At 40.5% G+C, this 9530-nt stretch overlaps 1 protein-coding gene across 3 annotated transcripts; it reads right to left on the minus strand.

Moving 5' to 3' along the window:
• Nucleotides 1-1788: 1788 nt before the first annotated feature.
• Nucleotides 1789-9530, minus strand: napepld (N-acyl phosphatidylethanolamine phospholipase D). Of its 3 annotated transcripts, XM_030770024.1 has the most exons (6): nucleotides 9003-9338; nucleotides 8728-8877; nucleotides 6457-6778; nucleotides 5194-5840; nucleotides 4959-5073; nucleotides 1789-3812 (listed from the first exon to the last, which is right to left on the minus strand). In XM_030770024.1, the coding sequence occupies exons 3-6, from the start codon at nucleotides 6754-6756 to the stop codon at nucleotides 3687-3689; spliced, it is 1188 nt and encodes a 395-aa protein (XP_030625884.1). In that variant the 5' UTR covers nucleotides 6757-6778; nucleotides 8728-8877; nucleotides 9003-9338; the 3' UTR covers nucleotides 1789-3686. The 3 variants fall into 3 exon arrangements, with proteins under 3 accessions (XP_030625884.1, XP_030625869.1, XP_030625876.1); XM_030770009.1 differs by lacking the exons at nucleotides 8728-8877; nucleotides 9003-9338 and adding an exon at nucleotides 9350-9530; XM_030770016.1 differs by having other exon boundaries at nucleotides 8728-9338.

The following is a 9530-nucleotide window of genomic DNA, read 5'->3' on the forward strand; positions in this document are numbered from 1 at the left end:
TGTGTCACAGCTTGAAAGCTGACTGATGAACCTTCTCCTTGATTAATTAAAGACTTTCAGACCAGCTCAGTGCAGAAGAGAAACCTACGAAGCTTTGTTGCCACCGCAATGGTATGTTGCCTGTTCTGTGAAACTTTTATGCTAATACTTACTGTTTATTGATTACAATATACTGAATAGAAGTTGAAACAGATTTACATGAGTTTGTTCAGGGTAGAATGAAGTTCTGATTCGCTCCTGAGTCCAGATGCTCTAGAACAGAGGTGCTGCAATACCTTGGCCCTCCAGAACTGGATTTGGACACCTCTGTCCTAGAGGGTAAACCTCAACTTTAAAAATATGTAGACCACAACTAGAAACAAATTGCACTCTTCTCTTAGAAACAACCTGTAAAGCTATATTAAAGACAGTCTCTGTGCAAATATCACTCTTTCGCACTGAAATGAACGGTAAGACAGTTCTATGTGGATGTATTGGAATTCAAAAGAGCACACCATTTACCACAGTATTGCATTTGTTTACTATTTCTGTAGCCTTGCTTAATACCACCACTTACTCTCCATAGTTTTAGAATAAATCGCCATAGTCCCCTAAATATTTAACTATTTTCACCACAAAGTGCATAGGACATAATTATCATGTGTGGTGCATAAAGTAAGTAATATTTATTTCCACACTGTAAACCTCCAAATCAGACATCAGAAAACAAAATTACACTGTTTATTTTGAAATTGATCATGTGCTGCTCAGAATAGTATTCTATATTACATCTACTCTGTAACAGCACTGCCAGTACCAGGTTTATTTTATCATATCATATTACAAGTACTTCCTAAGATAGGTTGGGATGACAGTAGCAATCCCAACTCTTAAGACATAAAGCCATCAAATTTGCTAGAGATACAGCATTTCACTGAGACATCCAGCAATAACAATCCACATCCCCTCAGTCATATAGAGCAAAGCATTGGTATATGAACAGTACAGGGGGCTGAAACTGTGAGAGAAGCCCCACAGGTTCAGACTTTAGATGGCTGACACAGGCTCTTATCAATGTCTTTCATTAACATCAAGATATAAATCATTATTTCTAAAAGGATAAATAAAATGTAATAATAAAAAAGAAAAAACATTGTTCAGCCATTTACATTGGTGAACATCAGGGAGACATATGTTTAACTGTGTCAGAAGTGTTAGCAGTCAGCAGTTAGCTAGAGACAGAGGTTTTAGCCGATACAGAAAATGAGGGGGTAAGTGAAAATGAAATAGCAAGATCACTTTGGTAAGGCAGTGTTTCTCGGTGCAATGGATAGCACACCTGGTTTCAGCTTTACCACAGCTTGCAGTAATTCTACAATTGATGGACATAAGTGTAGGCAAAAATATGCATAGTATAGTACTACTTAATCAACAAATACTTCAAGGGCCTAGCACCTTAATCTATAGAACCAGTTTTCATGAAATCTGTCTTTTCTGGAGTGCTGCTTTACAGAATGGATTGCAAATCATTTATGGAAATGTGTACAGTGTGCTGTCCAATTTTTGTACCATATCTATCAGGGTTTTTGGACGTGACTACACGCTCAGCAGTGTAAAGAGCAAGAATGAAGTAAAGAACTCTACACGAACCTGGGTTTTGTTAAGTAGTCAGCCTCAGCAAATTACTTGCACCTTAAATTTGGGATTTTAATTATGTGCTTAGAAAAATTTTGGTAATGAAACAATAACTAAATAAACATAATAATACCTTAATTATTAATCACAGTAAGTGATTAATGATATTTAATAACATCTGAAGTTCTTTCATATTTTGTTTGCTTTAGTTGATATTTGAATGATTAGATGAACAACAGGGTTTGATAAAAGGCCATTTATTAAATATAGAAATATAACAATCATGATTGAAAGGTAATTAAGATATTTACATTGTATACAATTGGACAGCTGAACTATTATTTAGCTTACAAAGGAAAAAGGTATGGGTGTGTATGTCCAAAGCTGCATCTGTAGCTGGGCAAGAGGAGAAAAGTATGCATGTGAATGAGACAGCACATTTGTGCTTGATGGGCAAACTGTGTTAGAGCATGTGTGAACATTTGTGGGCTTGTGACTGCGCCTGAGCAGAACCCACGTTTGGAGAGAGAACAACAGGGAAAATGGGAGGGAGGTCTGAAGCTACCTTAACGGGTAGGACCTTAGGCCTTAATGTGGGGCAAATCACTCACACTTCAAACTCAATAAAACTCAAGAGTAGTCTGATTCTCTGTTCTACTATAAATGTGCCACCTGAGACTCCCTGAACTGTTATACCATTAGTTTATGACTGAGCATTGCAGGTTGGAAGTGAGAGTTTACAAAAACGAAATTTGTAAATCAAGTGGCAAATATGACCATCCTTGTTCTCTTATAGAGGAAGCAGATGTAATTACTCACAGTACGTGCATAGAGGGAGCGAGAAACAAAGACCTGGTGCATTTGATTTTAAGGGCAACAGGGACCGAAACAATGAGCAGGGTTTCCATTCAAATCAGACATGAATGCATGCATCTGGGCATCACAAAAAATATGGCATTTTACTAACAAAACAAATTTTCCTTTTCTGTCTAGAAACATTCAGAGACAACACTTCAATGAGTTCCCTGGACAAACAAACAAAAGATATAATGTTTCTACTGTATTTCCAAAGTTGAACTGTATGATCACTGGATACTCCTGCTTACTGCAAATACATGCAACTTACTGCAGTGAAAACTAATTTCACCTGGAAAAGAGGAGCATATGCTCTTGGTTTGATCCAAAGAGCACAACGTCAGTGTGGCAGCTTTTTTTTTTTCTGTAAATTTAGTTTCCATTTCATTAACGAATTGGAAGGGCTGTAGTGCTGTACTTCTATTTTGGTTAATAACACTGGAATACATATCCAACTGGGGGATGTTTCCCACAAACTCATTAATAATTAAAAACTAATGGCATCATGCATTTGTTAAATCAAACTTTGACACCAATAAAATAAATATCTTTGGTTTGGTAAAATGTAGAACAAATCTTTCTGTATGGTTGTAATTTGGTTATTACAAAAGACTGCTGAATGGTGCTACTCAAAAAATCTACTTTTGCCACATTGACATTTTTCTTTAGAAATTAATTCTATGGGGCAGGTGTGTTTTGAGCCACTGCAAGTAAACAACTAAGTTTAAATATCCAGTAGCAAAGCCTCGTCCCTTGGGCTTAACAGGCAATCGATCCTTTGTGCTCTTCCCCTGGGACTGGCTGAGGATTCTGAATGTTTGTAATGAATTGTGGGATGTGGTTTTGTAAGTCATTGACTGTGCAAAGGACATGTAAACAAACCATAGTGGCAAAGCAGCACATATTGTTACACAACTTCAAACCATGATCAGAATTTAAAAAGTCAGCATATAATGCTCCAGCATAGGTGAGCATGTGTCTGTTCGATACACACCCGAATGAGACATCTATTTCTCTTTCATCTGAGGTCTTCAAATCTGTTTTGTGTATGTCAGGCTGACTGAGATGGTGAGCTCTTTCTGAGGTGTTGTATCATAAAAATAGGAAGGCAATACTGCTACTTCTCGAGGTCATCCAACAGGGTGCGCTAAACTGCATGTGTTTAAAGGTATATGTTTTAACGGATGCGATTAAACCGGCATGTGTGCTTGGTCTTCTCAGTTGGCCACTTTGTAGCTGTTGATGTCCCGAGACTCCCCATGATGTAAAGTGAAGAAGTCTTCAGGGTTCAGTCCATGAGTCAACATTGCCTCTCGCACCCTCACCGGAGGCTCCAGGTAATACTGACAGAGCACAGAAACATTAATAACAATTAAACTGACAGAACAATAGATACACACATACAGAACAAAACTGTCAAGCTGCCACAACATACTTATAAAACAGGGCAGCATCAGGTATTTAATATGGAATGTTGTAGAATTAATCAGCACATCCCATTGTTTACAGGTGTGAAAAGCATCCAGGCCAGAATTCTGTTTGCTCAGTGCAGGCCTTTGTGTGATGGCTTTGGGTGGTTGATCCACTGTACATGCAGTGACTACATGTGTGCCATTTGCACATAATGACCTATCTAAGCAAAAAAGCCCAGCTTCTTTTAGAGCTTGCCAAAGAGATTACCGCCTGGATACAACATGTTCCCGCAACTCAAATACTTCTTCTAAAATTATCCCCGGTATTATTAAATTCTTAACTTCTCATCTTTCCTGAATCATAGCATATGAATTTAAGAGACAAAAACTGTGAAGGATTTTATTTGAAGCATTTATTAGAAAGTGATGCCATAATAAGGTTGTCATAACAAATCTGTAGTTGATTCTGGCTAAACGCGGTTGTAATATCTAAATATAAAGAATATTACAGCTGTTGACAGTGTCACAGGACCTTTGTCAGCAGCAAACACTGTCCTTGCGAAAGGAGATTTAAGGACTGTTATTATACATGACAGCACCCATTGTGGTGTTCTGCTGTATTACACAGCACTTACGATGACTTTGTGCTGTTTATCTTGGGCAACTTGACAGAATCAGAGTGGACTGAACTTTGTCCGGCTAACAAAATGTCTGTGTATCCAGTATTTTTGTGTGGAGAGGTGCTCTCTCCTCCCACAGTGAACCCTGCTCTTTACTGCTGTCAGGCCAAATAGCTGACTGACTACAGCTGACAACAAACTGAGTGTGTGTTTATCAGCCTGGCCAAAAATCTGTAGATCTAAAAGCTCACGCACAGCAATTGTTACTCTCTAACAATCACATCTTTGTACCCTTTTGTGTTAAGAGAATAAATACTGTCAGAGCTCCTTAGACTAAACTGAAGCTTCTGCAGATATGAGCTCTTTTAGCCAGGGACACACATCTCATTCTGCTGTGTCTGTGTGTGTCTGAGCTAAAGAGTTAGATGTTTGGACAACGTGAGTGCCAGAGACATACCTCATATGCCAGGGCAAAGGTGCCCCAGTGAATGGCCAGAGAGTGTTTAGCCTTAACGTCTCTGTGGATCTGTACTGCCTCCTCTGGATCCACATGCTGGGATTTCATAATTCCTCTGAGCAAGAACAGAACAGTTTTTTCAGTCAGGTTTACCAGAAGACACACATGCACACACACACAAACACTTCAGCTATCATTACAGAATTAATCAGAGGTTTCTTTTGTTTCAGCCTACCTGGGTAGGTATGCTCCTATGGGGATGGCAGCTAAATCAAAAGGCCCAAAGCGTTTGCCAATCTCTTGGAAAGCAGAGCAGTATCCTGTGTCTCCAGCAAAGAAGAAACGATTACAGGGACCCAAGATAGACCAGCTGCTCCACAGTGCCCTGTTATCATCGACGGGTGTGCGTTTGCACCAGTGTTGTGCTGGTGTGCACACAAAGGTGATCTCACTGTGCCCTGGGACACAGTTTTCCCCCCACCAGTCCAGCTCAATGACATTCTCACAGCCGCTTTTTTGCATCCAGTCCAACAAGCCCAGCGGCACCAGCCAGCGCAGTTCCTCCCCGAACCTTGCATTCAACTGGGCCACAGAGCCAGCATCCAGGTGGTCATAGTGTGAGTGACTGATGAGCACGGCATCCACATGAGGGAGCTGATCTACGGTGCATGGTGGGCCACGGAAACGCTTGGGCCCCATGAACTGAAGTGGAGAAGCTCTTTGACTGAAGATGGGATCAGTCAGCACCACCAGTCCATCTATCTCCACCAATACCGTGGCATGTCCCAACCATGTCACTCTAAGTCCTGCACCAGAGCCACACACACGCTCAGAGCTATGAACAAAGTAGGGTTCCAAAACAGGCAGCTCCTTATCTAACACCTGAGTTGAGAGAACGCAGTGAGAGACACACGAAATCAGAAGCACAAGAGCTCAGTCAGGCTACAAAATCCAGAAATATACAAATGGTACACAGCAGCTTTTATCATCATTACACCATCATTAATCTGAATATATATTGTGAAAATACTAAAAAAAATTTCAGTGAACAAATGGTAACTGTTTTTACTTTCAGAGCACCTCTTAAACCTGGTGCACACACAAATGTCCAGTTTTGTGGTTCCAATTTAGATAACCTCAAAATAGCACAGAGGGGTCTGTGTAGGCAAGTATGTGGGGATTGGAGAGCATATCAATTGCTTGACCAGAAGAACCTCAGAACTGCAGAGAATCAAGGCAACTGGTCTTTATGGGACACAATTCCCACAGACTTACCATGTTTTAAAGGCCACATTATCCCTTAATCATCCTATCAGAACTTAAGATTCTTAAACAACACTTAAAGCATAGGCTAACACAGATTCGCCTAAGTTTCTGGCTGATATTTCAACTAGTGGTAGGTATTGCTGAGGTTTCAAACAGGGCTTAACACACACGAATCTCTCAGATATGCACACATTAACTTCTACCTCACTCTCTCTCTGGAGCAGGGCCTTACCTCCCGTGAGGGCACATTGCTGTTGTTCTTCTCTGTGAGGAAGAGTCTAAGGATGGTGGCATAAGAGGGGAAGTCCCATGTAGGCCAAGGGTTAATAAAGCGCCCATGTCTGTCTCTTTGAGAGTGTGTGACCTCCTTGTCCAAATGATGGTCCAAACTATTTTGAGAAGACTGAGAAGACTTAGACATATTGTCGTTCATCAGCAGTTGGGTGGAGGCCTCTTCACTGGGTTTGACATCCCCCTCTTCTCTCTCACTCTCCATGATACACGTCTTCCCTTCTCCAACCGGCTCTGCCATGTGTTGCCTGCCTGCTCCTGACCTGCAGAACAGTATCTCACATTCTTATTCACTTTTAATGATTCAATCTGTATAAATGTACATGTACTTATTTTGGATGAATGGATGTCTCCAAATCTGTGAAAAGAGCCCCATTCACTCTATCAAGCCCCTAATATCAAACATCTGATATGCAGTGTAGTATGATGATATGATATCTCATTGGCAGGAAACTTAGTTTACACTCAGTGGCCAATTTATTGGGTACCTCACTGTGTGAATGACAATGAATCACTCCCAAAGACAATGAGAGACATGGCCAAAGCTTGCTGTACGTGAACATGATGCGATGTGACGTGATGTGACAGGACATGATACAGGCAGAGAGGCATTGGGGGGCTCACTTACTGCTCAGCTGAAGAGCAGAAAAACATCAGCTGATTCAGTGGCTCAAGGAATCCCTGTTTTATTGAGTCATGCTGATGCCAGGTGTTAGCAGTAGAGGAATAAATGATCTCCTAATAAATGATCTCCTAACACACCAGCTGAGCAAAACTTGAACACCACAGCACATCTGAACATTGTTACTGATCAGCTACATCAGTTCATAGCTAGAGTTTACCCCTTTTCACATGGATACTTCCTGCAGGATAATGTGCTATATGGAATATATGCCTCAAAGCACATTTTAGAAAAGTTCCAGGAACATAACAATGAATTCACTTTATTGGATCAGCCTATACAATCCCCAGGCAGCAACCAAATACAGCATCTTTGGGATGAGATGGCTGTCTGCAGCATGAATGAACCACCATGTAATCTGCACAAACTGTGTGACACAATCACATTAGCATCAACCAACATCCCGATGGAACACTTCAGACGCGTTACAGCCTCAAATAACTCAGGCCATTCTGGTGCCATAATGAGTTCTAACATGGTAATGGACAGATGAAGCCAGTAAACTGGTCATTGATTGGCAGTTTTCTACTGAACTCTTAATCTCTGGAGAGTAAAAATGAGATGCTAATATTGAGGATTAATATCATGGCCACTGATGAAACACCTGGATCAGTGGTATACTCCTATGGCAAAAGACAGGGAAAACTGGCACTAAGACTACCTCATTACTGGGACAATAAACAGCACATTGTGATCAGATATAATGGCCTAAATCGTATTTAACAATAAGGCAGCTGTTTCAGTCTTTGATGTCACTATTATTTGTCAGTGATAGAGAAGGAACACGATCCCTCTTATCAGTAAAACCAAATCTAATGTTAACACCGGTCAGCAGGGTCAAGAGATAGTGCATCTTTGAACATTTTAATAGTCAGGCATTTGGAAACCTTCCTTCATCACAGCAACAGAGCCAAGGTTCAAAATAATTGGACTCTTAAAATTATTCTTAGAGATACATTTTTTAAATCTATTTTTGGCATGGATGTAGAATGATTTGCGGAATCGGAAAGCACTGAGATAGAAGATAAAAATCTCACGTCATTCCATGCCATTCCATTCACAAACAAATGACATTCATTCTTTCAATGTATATCTACACTTAATTTGTTTGGTGACATATCCGAAACATGACGAATTAGGTAGCAGTAAATGTCTTTAAATATTCCAGCCGTCTGGGCAGTAGCCTGTTTGCCAGATCTTGCGTTGCCCTTCATGTCATTTAGAAGTCAAACTAAGAGGCGCATATTGTGAACTCAAACCACGGAAGTTGCCGAAAGAAACATACAAACATACTCTGTCGCAGAACGCAAAAAACCACACCCTGCAGGTATTTTGAACAGCTGATACCAGCCAGAAGCTGACAAAGGAGATCGATGGCAAACAGAAATTTGGACGTAACGTCTCGAAGTCTACTGATTTAACCACCGATATCATTCCTAAGAAGCTGAGTCGCGGCAAACTCATATAAACATATTAAACATTCAGCAGTTAAACATATTAATAAAACAATACAACAATACAAACAAATACCTGTCTGTAAGGGAAAAAATGTAATCCTCTACTCCGTAGGGATAATGAAACTTTTCACTCGCGAGCCATTTTCGGAGGGTTTATCTTCTCGTTTGCGCCGCAGCCGTTGAAGCCAACAACATCAACGCTGGTTGTGGTATGACGTCAGACCTGTATCATGTGACTGTGCCAGATTAGGACAGTCTAGTAATGGTTCATGGAATTCCCTACGAAAGAGTGCTCAAATCTAGCCTTCACTCGAAAACTGTTTATTTGTCAGAAAAAGAACAACAAACCTCGAGCACAGTATTTGCCGTAATCATCCCAACCATAATGAACCTGCCTCACACAATCCCAACGCTGCAGTGCATAACCGTCAAAATCAGATTCCTGACCTATGGAATGAGGGCGAACTTTGAATAAATTTAGTTCTCTCTAACAATGCTATGTATTTAAACATGGGTGCTGAGTATTCTTTGGGGGTACATGCTATTTTTTTTAATTCCTTTGCAACACGCAGTAATGTTTAATTTAGCATACCGAACAACTTTGTACACGTGTATGTTACAGTACCCTACTCACATGCATCAGTGCATTTCAATAAAACTGCCTGTCAGCTGTGCGTGCGTGTATGTTCCATTACCTTACAGAGTTCTTTCTTTCGTAACTCGTGTATTTGTAGAAAGATGACATCAGAGGACAAAATCGCGTTTTATTTGAAACGCCGAACAGCCCGTCACCTGTACGAGACACCTGTATCACCGGGATGCGAGACGACCACATGATTTAGCTATGCTCTTTATCATTACAGTGGGTAGACCCGT

This window comes from Chanos chanos, chromosome 1 (genome assembly GCF_902362185.1).
Source record: "Chanos chanos chromosome 1, fChaCha1.1, whole genome shotgun sequence".
In the NCBI taxonomy this organism is placed as follows: domain Eukaryota; kingdom Metazoa; phylum Chordata; class Actinopteri; order Gonorynchiformes; family Chanidae; genus Chanos; species Chanos chanos.

Bases quoted from the DNA above. Each gene is read 5' to 3' on its own strand.
- napepld (XM_030770009.1), bottom strand. From the start codon at position 9,489: ATGTGGTCGTCTCGCATCCCGGTGATACAGGTGTCTCGTACAGGTGAC. The intron at 6,779-9,349 runs GTAATGGAACAT...ACTGTTCTGCAG, and splicing joins GAAAGAAAGAACTCTGTAAG to GTCAGGAGCAGGCAGGCAAC. The intron at 5,841-6,456 runs GTAAGGCCCTGC...CTCTCAACTCAG, and splicing joins GCAATGTGCCCTCACGGGAG to GTGTTAGATAAGGAGCTGCC.